General features: G+C 62.0%; 2 protein-coding genes across 2 annotated transcripts; both read left to right on the forward strand.

The window, feature by feature from the left end:
• Positions 1–104: 104 nt before the first annotated feature.
• On the forward strand, positions 105–2,723 carry VTJ83DRAFT_5511 (uncharacterized protein; the record flags this gene model as incomplete). The annotated part of the gene is made up of 8 exons (XM_071012120.1): positions 105–218; positions 296–493; positions 557–693; positions 767–773; positions 849–1,071; positions 1,139–1,221; positions 1,310–1,465; positions 1,521–2,723. 8 exons carry the CDS (start codon positions 105–107, stop codon positions 2,721–2,723), a joined length of 2,121 nt encoding a protein of 706 aa, XP_070864886.1.
• Positions 2,724–3,889: 1,166 nt separating this feature from the next.
• Positions 3,890–10,189, forward strand: VTJ83DRAFT_5512 (uncharacterized protein; the record flags this gene model as incomplete). Its single annotated transcript, XM_071012121.1, has 3 exons — positions 3,890–4,172; positions 4,254–9,548; positions 9,609–10,189. The coding sequence occupies 3 exons, from the start codon at positions 3,890–3,892 to the stop codon at positions 10,187–10,189; spliced, it is 6,159 nt and encodes a 2,052-aa protein (XP_070864887.1).
• Positions 10,190–12,851: the final 2,662 nt, after the last annotated feature.

Consider the following 12,851-nt stretch of genomic DNA (forward strand, 5'->3'; position numbering starts at 1 on the left):
GGCCAGCAGACCGCGACGGTGCGTCCTTTGTCAGTGTGACCGCGGTGCGGCCGACCATCGTCTTTGATCGATCCGTCTGGTGGCTTCTCCGTTCCACCATCGCCATGGGCCCGGGACGTAGGTGGACCTCGGCCGCCGGCCTGGTGTTGGCCGCCTCGTCGGCGGCGGCGCAGAACTCGATAGGCTACATCACCGACATGCCCGGCCTTGAGGTGGTCGTAAGACTCTCTCCCCCGACCTTTTGTTCGAGCCTGTCCGGATCAAGACTGACCATGCCGACGCCAAACACCCAAAGGCCCCCTGCGTCTACACGGCCGTGAGCTGGAAGGTCCTGGCGTTGACGTCCAAGCAATGTCCCGATGAGCCCTCCGAGCTGCGGAATTGCTTCTGCACCAAGAACAACATCTTCGCCTCCGTCTCGTCCGAGATTTCGACCGTCATCAGCTACTCGTGCAGCTCGGCGGCCCCGGAGGAGCAGCTCACAGCGCGGAGTGTCAGTGCCCTCTCTCCTCCGCCTCGAAGGAAGAAGTGCGTGTTGTGTTGACTCCCGCATCAGATCCTGAGCGCGTACTGCGACCCATCCGGCACGCTCAACCTCCCGACCCCGACCGCGATCCAGAGCTACATCACCGACTTTCCCGAGATCAGTTACCTGGCGCCATGCGCCCAGAGCGCCGTCATGTACGGCGTGAGGTAAGCTCGCAACGGCCGCTCCCAGGCCTCGCAGGAAACACCATCGTGACTCGGGCTGACGTTGGCTGGACAGGACCATGGTATGAACGCACGGCATCCGAACGAGGCGACCCCAACGCCCTTCTCCCCACCCCCCTTGCTAACACCCTGCTCAGACTTACGATCTCTGCCCGTCCGAGCCCGCCATGCTCGCCAGCTGCGTCTGCTCCAAGTCGGCCAACTCGGCGTTTGTCAGTTCCAAAATCAGCACGTCGGCCAAGTCCATGTGCGACGGACGCATCGTCGATGCCTCGTCCGCCATCGATCTCTTCAACGCCTATTGCCTCCTGGCGTCAGGCACCACCGCCTTCCCGGTTCCGTCCAACCCTCCCGGAGACAGTCAGTGACCCCACGCGGCGCCGGAACGATCGAGCTGGAAGAGGCGTGTGTGGCTAACGGTAACCAGTGACCTACTTCATGACGGACTTGCCCCAGTACAGCTCCCTCGCCAGCTGCGCGCAATCGGGGCTTTCCTCTGCCGTCCAAGGCGTAAGCCATTCCTCCTCTCCCTCCTCCGCCTCCGCGAGGAAACCGGGCGGCCCTGTGGGGAGCGGCCATTCGCTGACGCCGCTCGCAGCAAACCGACTATCTCTGCCCTGACGGCCCCATGGCTCTCGCATCATGCGTGTGCTTTAAGCAGGGCATGACGACCAGGGTCTCGCAAGAAATCACGTCGTATGTCAAGGCCAGATGCGGCTCGACCGCCATCGATGATGTGAGGTCGGCGGTTTCGGTAAGCCCTTCTGCGTCATTCCTTCTCAACGAGACTCCGGGCTGACACGACGCAGGTGTACAATTACTACTGCGATGCGGCCGATGCGAAGGTGACACCCGCCGGAGTGGTCAACTCGATCGAGCAGACCTACGCAACCCGCGAAGGGCAGAGCGCCGTCCCGACGAACCAGTCGGGAACCTCCAACCGGGGCGGCAGCAGCTCTTCGGGCGGCGAGGAGGAGGAGGAGGAGGGTTCCGGCAGCAGTCCCCCAAGTGCGCTTCTCCTTGGCGTGGTGATCGGCGGCATCGGGGGCCTGCTCGTGCTGGGCCTCATCGTCTTCTTTATCGTCAGGTCTGTCCGCAAGAACAAGAAGGAGTCGCTGCGGATCCCGGACAACGCCCCGGACGTCCCCCTGGACCACGTGGGCGGAAAGGCCGAGCTGCCGAGCGATTCCGCCGTCGTCGCCGTGCCTCCTCCCCCCGCGAGCCCGTCTCCGAGCACGTTCAAGACGGCCGAACCCGTGTCGCCCCTCTCCTCGGCGACCACCAAGGGCCCTTACTCCCCGCCTCCGACCCACGCCGAGCTGCCCGGGCAGAACACGCTGCACCCCCCGCTGCCGAACCGCCCCGAGCTTGCCACGCCTCCGCCGCCGTCGCCCTCGCCCTCGCCGAGCCGCCCCGAGCTCCCCGGCCAGACTTCCATGTACCACCCCCCGCCGACCCCGTCCAACGCGTCTGAGCTCTACGGCCAAGGCACGCCGCCTCCCAACCGCCCCGAGCTCCCGGGCCAAAACGCCATGTTCCCGCCGCCGCCGCCGCCGTCCAACGTGCAGGAGCTCCCGGGCCAAGGTCCGGCCCAGCCCCAGTACGCCAACTACAACCCCGGCGTGCCGCAGGGAGCGCCGCCGTCCCACCATCCTCCTCTGTACCCCTCCCCGCTGCAGTCGCCGTACCCGGCGAGCCAACCGCAATCGTACCCCGGCTCCCCGTCGCCGATGAACTCGCCGCATCAGCCCCCCTTGCCGGGACAGGCGGTGGTCATGCCGGGCGGGCCGTATCCGGGGTACGCCGCGTACCCGGGGGGGTATCATCAGGGATACCAGACCATGCCGCCGCCGCCGCCGCCGCCGCAACAGCCGCAGTATCCGCGGTCGGCGTGGCAGAGCGGACCGGTGCCGGAGTATCATGAGATGGAGGGGTCGGCGCCTCCGCAGCAGCCACAACCATCACAACAACAACAGCAACAACAACAACAACAGCAGCAGCAGCAGCAATGACAATAGGGACAGTGACAGCAGTAAGGTAGTGGCGGTCGTTTGGACTGCCCTAGGATGAGTTCGTAATTTGTTGGTTGGTACGGTGCTTGCGGTGAAGTTGGATGGTTGGTTGCCTGCCTTTGGAGGGGGGGGGTTGGTGTTGTGTCGGTGTTTCCAGTTTCCTTTGCCCATCTCTTTGTACACATACGCATTCCACCCATTTTCTCCGTTGGTGATTCCCCGATCTTGGTTTGAAAAAGGCACAACGGGTTTCTTGTAACAAGTTGGGCTTGGACAAGAGGGACAGGAGGGACGAAGCCGTATAGATTTTCTTAGTTATCAAGCCGCCTTGGGATCTAATTTACCCTTCTCTATCTATAGGAAGTAGCTCCCATGCCAAAAGCTTCCAGTGGTCTGAATGGGAAATGTCGCTGGCAGGATCCGATCGCTCCGTTTTCAATATTGCTTGCCACCAATCCCCCCCTTTGCTTCCAGGTTCCCTAGGTACGTACATTATTACATGTCCATAAATAGGTACATAGTTGGTTGGTGTTCTTTATTTGACCCAAGCAAAAAAAAAAAAAAAAACCCCAAGGAAATGAAAAAAAAAAAACAGGTTGCTGCCTTGTCTTTGTTGGAGAGATGGCACAGTTTCTCTTCATCAATGAAAGGTCAATTCTCCCTGCAAAGGTACCTCGTCTACAGTGTACTATAGTAGAGCAAGTACCTGGAACCACGTCCGGTGTGCATGACTTCATGTCTGTCCAGAGTCGGCAATCCCACAGACCACGTGACCGCCCCACATAAATGGGTCTTCAATCGCGCTGATTGGCAGAAACGCGCCCAAGCTCCGGGAAGCTGCGCCAGACCGTGCTTTGGGGGACTTGCCAAAACCAGCGGCGTTTGGTTACCGTGACTGCGCGGCTGCGCTTCGCCTCGTGCATCTTTTCCTTTCCTTTGTCGGTTTGCAAAGGAAAAAAGGGAAGACGGCCAACAACCCTTCCCTCCTCATCAACAACCCGAACGCCTACCCCTTTCAACTTCACTTTCATTCTCTGGAAAATCCATCCTTCTTTTCTTTCCCAGCCCTGTTTCCATTCAATCCTTTAATCCATCCTCCCCTTGCCGCGCTTTCCCGGTCGTTCGGCGCATGAACTGAACGTCAACAAACCATCCATCCATCCACAATGGCGGCTGCAGAGGTGGACGTTGTCTACCTCTCGACGCAAGCCGGCGTGTCCGAGCCCGACCTTCGGCAGCTGCTTGCGGCGCCCACCGTCGAGCTCGTCGCGTCCGTCCTCAATGCCATCGTCGCCAAGCTGCGCGATCTCGAGCAGGACAAGTTCCAGCTCGGCGTTGAGCTCGAGGCCGCGTTCCGCGGCGCCGAATCAAAATGCGAGCAGTTCAAGAGCACCGCCGACAAGGCCCTGAAGGAAGTCGAGGAAATCCGGCAGAAGCTCCAGCAAGAAGGTGCGTCTGCCTCCCATCCAACGGCGGACTGCTTTTGTCCGCAGGCAGCCCACCTCCCCCCCTAACAATCGCGCGATGCAGAGGCCACCCGGCGCACGCTCGAAAACGAGCTCCAGACCCTCAAGTCGTCCGGATCCACGTCGCTCTCCGAGATTGAGACCCTCCGCGCCCGCATTGCGTCCCTCGAAACCTCGAACCGCGAGACCCTCGCCATCGTCGACTCCAAGACGACCGCCAATGCCGCGCTCTCGGAAGAGCTGCAGAAGCAACACCAAAAGATCCTGAAGCTCAACCAGGACATCACGGCGCTGAACCAGTCGGTGCAGACCGCCCAGACGGCCGCCAACTCGGCAAAGTACCGCGAGGAAGCGCTCAAGCAGGAGCTCGAGCTCGCAAAGAAGAGCAACGAGTGGTACGAGACGGAGCTCAAGACCAAATCCGCCGAGAACCTCAAGATCCGCAAGGAAAAGGGCGCCCGCATCGCCGAGCTGCAGCGCCAGAACGAAGATGCCGCCTCCACCATCGAGTCCCTGACCCGCACCGAGCAGCAGCTTCGCAAGCGCGTCGACGAGGCCCAGATGAAGGCCGAGGAGGCCCTGACCAAGGTCCAGCAGCTGCAGGAGTCTGCCGCCCGCGCCGAGGAGAGCTTCAAGCAGGAGCTGGAGGCCTCGAGGCGCTTGGTCGAGCTCAAGGACCAGCAAGCGCAAACCCACCGGAACCGTCTCAAGGAGGTCGAGCTCCGGCTGGAGCAGGTCAAGGACGACGGCGCCGAAGAGGTTCGCCGCGTCCGTCGCGAGCTGGAGCAGGCCAAGGCGGAGCTCTCCCGGGCCGAAGAGCAGGCGCAGGAGCTCCAGTCCGAGGTGGACCGCCTCAAGACGGTCCTCGACACCCACGAAGGCGCCCCCGGATCGGCGCCGCAGACCCCCCGCGCCAACGGCTCCTCCTCCTTCTTGGCCCGTCCCGCGTCGCCCTTCGGCACCCCGATGTCGATCCGCGGCAAGGCGTCGTACCGTGCCACCGAGACCCTCGAGGAGCTGCTCAAGGTCAAGGCGCAGCTCACGAGCGAGCAGCGGCGGAGCCAGAAGCTCCAGGAAGAGCTCGACGACGTCGTCAACATGCTGGACGCCAAGATCCCAGAGTACGAGGAGATCCGCGCCGAGAAGGACCGTCTCGAGCGCGAGGTCATCCAGATGTCGGAGCTCCTGCAGGAGTCGTACGAAGACCGCGACGCGGCGGTCAAGATCGCCCGCAAGGCAGAGAGCGCGGCCTCGAGCGCCCAGGCCGAGATCAAGATTCTGCAGAGCCAGCTTCGCGATCTCAGCACCCAGATCCACGTGCTCATCTTCAACATCCACGCCCTCGAGAAGGGCGACGAGAACCTGACCGAGGAGGAGAAGGAACAGTTTGAGCGGATCCAGCGTGGCGAGGTGGCCGAGAACGCCCTGGACGACATGTCGGACACCCATCGCTTCATCACCGAGAGGTACACGGCCTTCAAGAACATACACGAGATGCAGCAGAAGAACCAAGAGCTGCTCCGGCTCACCCGCGAGCTCGCCACCAAGATGGAAAACGAGGAGGCCTTGGCCGCCAAGCAGCAGGCCGATCGCGACCACGAAGAGGTCGAGGAGCTTCGCGCCACCGTCGCCGCCCTCCAGGACGAGGTTCAGTCCATCACGGTCCGCATGAAGAGCTACATGACGGAGCGCGACATGTTCCGCCGCATGCTCCAGCAAAAGGCATCGCCGGCCGAGATCCAGCAGGCCCTCGGCCTTCCCCGCGAGGGCGCCCAGCGCGAGGTGCTCACCAGCATCGAGCAGCAGCCTGCCGCCCACGGCGACGAGGCCAACCTGACGGCCGCCCTGCGCGAGCTGCAGGCCCAGTTCGACTCGTACCGAAACGACCAGGCCACCGACAGGAAGGCCATGCGGGATCAGATCGACCGGCTGTCCACCGAAAAGGGCTCGCTCCAGAGCGAGGTGTCTCGCCTCTCCAGCCACCTCACCCTGTCGACGGAGCGCTACAACATGCTCGAGTCGAACTTCAAGGCCCTCCAGAACGAGAAGCAGGAGCTCCAGAAGCGCAACCAGGCCCTGGCCGAGTCGGCCGCCAAGCAGGACATCCGGACCCAGCAGGTGGCCGAGGAGCTTGTCGACGCCAAGGGCCTGGTGGAGAGCCTCCGCAACGAAAACGCCAACCTGCGGGCCGAGAAGACGCTCTGGAAGACGATCCAGGAGCGTCTGAACCAGGACAACGAGACCCTCGCACAGGAGAAGGCGAGGCTCAACGACCTCCTGGCCGGCCAGCAGTCGCTGCTGAACGAGCGCGAGCTGGCCGAGTCGGAGGCCAAGCGGAGGCTGCAGGCGCAGATCGACGCCCTGGACGGCGAGCTCGCGGCCACCAAGCGGAAGCTCGCCGACGAGGTCGAGGAGACCAAGAAGCTCCAGCTCCGCAAGGAGTTCGACGCCCAGCAGTTCCAGAAGAGGGTCGACGAGCTCACCTCCATGATTGGCCAGATCAAGGAGGAGAACGTCCAGATCAAAACCACCAGGGATCATCTTCAGGCCCGCGTCGGCGAGCTCGAGATCGAGCTCCGGAATGCCCAGGAGCGCGCCGAGCGCCTGCGCCCCCTGCCCACGCCCCGCCCCGGCACGCTTCACGATGCCACGGGCAACGACGACTCGCAGGCCCGGATCGAGGAGCTCGAGAACGAAGCCCAGGAGCTCCGGCACGCCGTGGATCTCCTCAACGTCCAGCTTGAAAACGCAAAGCAGCAGGCCGAGCAGTTCAAGCAGCTCAGCAAGGACATGGAAGAGGAGCTCACCAGCCTTAACGAGTCCCACAACCAGTACCGCGAGGAGATGGACGCGGCCCTCGAGGCCAAGGCGAACGCCGCCAACGAGCTCCAACAGCGCGTCGAGGCGCTCACAGCCGAGCTCTCCAGCTCGAACAACGAGCTTAACAGGCTCCGGGACTCGCAGAGCGACGTGGCGAGGAAGTACGAGGAGAAGGAACGGATGCTCAACAGCGAGATCGCCCGGCTCAAGGACGAGGAGGAACGATACAAGGAGGCCGCGCGGTTCCATCAGCAAGACCTGCGCGCCCAGGCCGAGATCGCCACCAAGGCCCAGCAGGATTACGAGCAAGAGCTGGTTAGGCACGCCGAGGCGACCAAGCTGCTGCAGCAGATCCGCGACGAGCACAACAAGCTCAAGACCGACGCGGCGACCTGGCGCGCCGAAGCCGAGTCGGCCAAGCTCTCCCTCGCCCAGGCCGAGCAGTCGTGGGAGGAGCGGCGCCAGCATCTGGAGCGGGAGATGGCGGAGATCAAGGCCCGCAGGGAAGACGTCGCCGCCCAGAACAAGCTTCTCCACCAGCAGCTGGACAGCGTCACCGCCCAGATCACGGCCCTGCAGCAGAACCGCGCTCAGTCGGACGGCGACGGCCCGTCGCCTGCGCTTGCCGACACGGCGACCGAGGGCCTGCGCGAGCTGAACACGTATCTGCGCCGCGAGAAGGAGATCCTCGAGGTGCAGTACGAGATGAAGCTCCAGGAGGCCAAGAGGCTGCAGCAACAGCTCGAGTATGCTCAGTCGCAGCTCGACGAGACGCGCCTCAAGCTCGACCAGGAGCGGCGCGCCCATGCGGACAGCTCGCGCAGCTCCCTGACGCACAAGGAGCTGATGGACAAGCTGAACGAGCTCAACCTGATTCGCGAGAGCAACGTCACCCTCCGGAACGAGAACCAGCGCGCGCAGGCGCAGCTCGAGCAAAAGTCGGAGAAGATCGCGCAGCTCGAGAACAAGATCCAGCCTCTTGAGGCCCGCATCTCGGAGCTCGAGCTCGACAAGAGCTTCAGGGAGCAGGAGATCCGGCAGCTCCAGGAGGCTCGGGAGGGCCTGCAGAAGAGAATCGAGTCGATCCTCAGCAAGTACGGCCAGGGCGATCCCCAGGAGGTGGAGCAGCTTAAGGAGACCATCGCCGGCCTCGAGGCCGAGAGGAACGCGCTCAAGGAATCGGTGGAACAGCTGCAGAAGGAGGCCCAGGAGGCAAAGGATGCTCTGGACGCCAAGACCAACGAGTGGAAGACGACAAAGGAGAGGCTCGCGGAGCAGTTCAAGGAAAGGTTTAAGAATATGAAGAACCAGCGAGACGAGGCGAACGCCGAGAAGGCGGCGCTCCAGAGCACCCTCGACTCGATGAATCAGCAGCTGGTGACCGTCGAGAAGGAGCTGGGAGAGGCCAAGCAACAGCTTGCGGCTCTCACGGAACGGAACAGGGCTTTGGAGCAGCAGGCCGCCGCGGCTGCGGCTGCGGCTGCGGCTCCGGCTGCGGCTCCGGCTGCCGAGCAGCCCGCGTCGGTCGCCACCGACACGGAACAGGTCGCTCAGCTCACGCTGCAGCTCGAAGCCGTGCGGCGCGAGCTTGAGGCGGCCCAGGCCCAAAAGGCAGCGGCCGAGGCTCAGGTCGAGCAGCTTCGGTCCGAGCTGGCGAGGGCGATCGCCGAGCGCGACCAGGCTCTCGCACAAGCCGCGGCGACCAACGGCGGAGAAGCTGCCATGACCGATGCTCCGGCTCCAGCGCCGCCGGCCGTCGGCCTGTCGAACGAGGAACGCAAGGCCCTGGAGGAGAAGATTGCGGCCGCCGAGGCCAAGGCTGCCGAGTGCGAGGCGAAGGCCAAGCAGCTTGAGGAGCAGGCAGAGGCCACGCTCAAGATGCGGTCGGACAAGATGAAGAACGCCCTCAACAAGAAGCTCGCGGAGCACAAGGAGAACCTGGAGAAGCAGGTCCAGGAGGAGCGGGCGAAGCTGCAGGAGGAGTTCAACCTCAAGCTCCAGCAGGAGCTGGCCATCGTCAAGGCCGAGATGATGACGGCGACGCCCAAGGAGGGCGCTGCCGCAACCGACGGCCAGCCTGCCCAGGTCCCCGACCTCAACAGCATGCCGGACGAGCAGATCCGACAGCTCGTTGCCAGCAACCCGACGATCTCGAACATCGTCAAGGCCAACGTCAAGAGGATGGTCGCAGCCGAGGCCAAGAAGGCCAAAGAAGAGGCCGAAGCCGCCGTCAAGGCCGACCTCGAGCAGAAGATCACCAACGCGCGGGAGCTGGAGGGCAAGAAATCGTCCCTCCGGATCAACATGCTCGATCGGCAGATCAAGACGGCCAACGCCAAGATTGCCGTGGTGGAGGCGGCGGCGAAAGAGACTCCGGAGAGGCCGGTGGGCGAGGTGTGGAACATCGCGAAGGATGCGAAGCCGGCAGCGCCGCCGGCTCCGCCGGCTCCAGCTGCTGCCACGACGACGGCGGCGGCGGCGGCTGTTGCCCAGCCTGCTGCCACGGGCGCCCCGGCCGCTCAGAAGGGTCAAGCTCCTGGTATGTATTTTCTGATGGCCGGTCGACGTGGCGACGGCATGCTAACCAACGCTTTCACAGCCGCTGCTGCACCCGTCAAGGAAGAGCAAAAACCCGCAACTCCGACCGCAACCGCGCCTGCAAGCGCGATCCCCCCGCCGAAGCCGAGCGGGATCCCTCCGCCGACGGTCGTCCCGCCGATCAACAACCCCTTCGGCGCCCCTCCTGCCGCGGCGACCAGCCATCTCCCACCACCGGCCGCGACAACCCAGCCGCAACAAGCTCAGCAGCAACAAGGTCAGCAGCAACAAGCCCAGCAGCCGCAACAACAGCAGCAGCAGCAAGGACAGGCACAGAACCAACCTAGAGGCATCCCGGTGCCATCCTCACGCGGCGGTGCGGGTCGCGGGGCGAGGGGCCTGTACCAGGCCGGGCCAGGCCGCGGCGGTCAGGGACGCGGCGGTCGTGGTGGTTTCGGCCGCGGTGGTGGTGGCCTGAACCCCAACGCTGGGGAATTCGCTCCCGCGGGTGGTGCTGGGGGCGGCACGGCGGCAGGGAACAAGAGGCCGAGGGATGGGGCCGATGGCCCTGGCGAGGGTGGTGGCAGAGGCGGCAAGAGGGCGAGGGGTGGTGGACCTCAGGCTGCTGGGGGTGGTCAGTGAAGGGAGGTTGGTTAGAGGAGAGAGGTTTCATTTGTTCTAATGGGGAGGAGATGTTAAGATGGGAGAGAGATGATGATCTGAAGGGGGTGCGCGGACGTGTATTGTATGATCCTTGACTTGAGTGATCTGGGGCGATTGGTTGATGGGGAAGAGACACAGCTACATACAAATGTGTGCCTATGACAAAGACACAGGAAGAGAGGCTAATGGACTGGCTCAGGCAAAGGAAGAGGGAAAGAATGTCATGATACAGCACGCGACGAGCCTTTGTTTTTGGTCGTTTTTTTTTTTTTTTTTTTAACTTTTGTATTACGCATTTTCTCTTGTTCGCTGTCGAATGAACGTCATCATCAAGATGGACATTGGACGTGGTGTGGGTTGGTTTTCACTTCGTTAAGATTCTGTCGACGTACGTGAAATGGTGATGATGAGGGATGGAGTGCCTGTCGTCCTGAATGTGCCATGCCCGGTGGGAGTCGAGAGGAGTGATGACAGCCAGAGAATTGGACACGCTGGTAGATAGCTTTCTGAACGTCACCCCGTCGAGCAGCCTTGACTGCATGTGAGTCGTTTGTATATGCCTGTGTCGTCGTCGTCGTAGGATGTCGATAGAAGCAACGCTTGTCTTTGTTTGATTCCTTGGGGAGCTAGGTAGTTAGATAGACATGCGATCCTTTCCTTGGGAGAGTCATTCACCCGTGAAAGGGACACTTTGTTGCGTGTCATCTTGGTGTCTTTTTGCTTCACTGTCTGTCTGTTTCCTATCCTCACCTCGCCGCCAGGGGGCTACAAACGACTCTATCCCCAAGGTTTCCCCCCCTTTGTTTACGTTCTCTCTCAGCTCTACAGAACAACCGCTAACTTGCTGTCGACCGAGAATTCGTTTTGAAGTTTGTAACAATATAGTTTCTGAGCGACCTGGTTCAGGAGAGCGCTGCTGACCACCCCTCAACACCCGAATGCCCCGCCGCCGAGAAGCAGGCATGACCGTGAACAGGAGCACGTAAAGCAACACGGGGCCGCTGATTACTACTAGCCCGTTGGCTCGGCCGGCACCAGCAAAGTCCGCCCCGACGTAGGTTCAGGAGCGTAGCCAGGGCCTGGACACCGGAGAATGCCGAAGGGGGGGGGGGGGCTCTCGTAAAAGGCAACGACAACACCTGTTCCCTAGGGGCTCAGTACAAATCCACGTAGGGGAGGGGCATAGCAGGGCCAAGAAGACATTTACCAAGCATTATCAATCACACACTCACTCGACACACGCCCCCGCAAGGACGTTTAGGCGTCCGCAAGAGCGAAGACAACGAGGACTGTGTAACACAAGGACTTCTCGAGACACCCAATGTCTGGTGATTGCAACGTTGACTTGAAGATGCCCCTTGGAAAAGGAGAGATCAAAGGGGGCCAGTGAGCCACGGGGGCCCAATTGACTTGAAGAATGGATAGGCTGATTCCGCCGGAGCCAAAGCGAGCGAGTGAGGGAAGAGACCCGATGAGGAGGAGGTGGGCGGGGAGGGAAGCAGGGTAGGTTCTTCTTTGGAGGATGAAAGATGCAACATTACGGTCGATGAGGTCAGTGAAGGTTTAGAGAGAGAGAGACAGAAACGGTCAACAAACACAGCACAGCCTCCAGCGTGCATGCTTTCTCGGCTCCATTCCACGCCGTGCTGCCGTCCGACTGGCAGGTTGTTTATGGGGGCAGACCGCCTCGTGAGTGTGCCAAGGGCGCAGACAGCACAAGGACACGACCACGCCCTCCGCCGCCTCCCCGTTCAGATCCGGAACCAGACAAACACCTCCTCACGGAGGACGGACAGAGACAGGCAAGGAGGGGGCGGGAGGTATATACCAGGCAGCGATAACTCGACTAACGGACCCGGCGCGAAAAGATGCGACATGATCCGCAAATGATACCAAAGAACCGGGCCGAGCTCGTGGGTGCATGTCAGGTGGTGGTGACGGGTCCGGGGCTAAACGCACGCATGCGCCATGTATCTGCTTCATTTCTGCTTGGACCCAACCGCTCGTCTCCTGCCCGCCGCTGCATGTACCAGAGAGGGCCAGGTAGCACGACGTTTCCGCGCCCAGGAGGAGAAGTCAAAAGTCCCGCTGGCCCGGCTCGGCGCCGTTCGAGTGCAGCTGTGCAAAAGGTAAGAACACAAGGGCCCGACGGGCTGCCATCTCGCCAACCAGCCACAAAGTGGCGGACGAAACCCACCGACCCACGTCCCTCCTCTTCTCTTTATTTCCCCCCCTTTTTTCTTTTCGATGGAGCACGCATAAAGGCGAAAAGGGGTTGTCTGCGTTGATCTCCGACGCCGGTGGGGGCCGAGGGCCACGATCACCTTCTGTCTCGCATGACATGGCACGGGAGGTCGAGGCGGATACCTGGATGGGCTCGTTTAGGCCAAAGAACGAGCGACTTGCTTGTCGTGGTGGGCTTCTACAGATGTCTGGGGGGGCAGCAGCTGGGAGAAAAGCAACGCCGTCAGCGTGTGGCTTGGAGATTGGGTGCTGACAAGTAGCGGGAGGCGCCATTTTCGGCATACCATCGCGCCCTATTCGGCGAGGAGGATCATCAGAGGGTTGTCTCATTGCTTATCTTTGAGATTCAAAGATGCGAACCTGGGGAAAGGGGTTCTGCCACCACAAGCCACGGAAG

Source organism: Remersonia thermophila, chromosome 5 (genome assembly GCF_042764415.1).
Source record: "Remersonia thermophila strain ATCC 22073 chromosome 5, whole genome shotgun sequence".
NCBI lineage: Eukaryota > Fungi > Ascomycota > Sordariomycetes > Sordariales > Chaetomiaceae > Remersonia > Remersonia thermophila.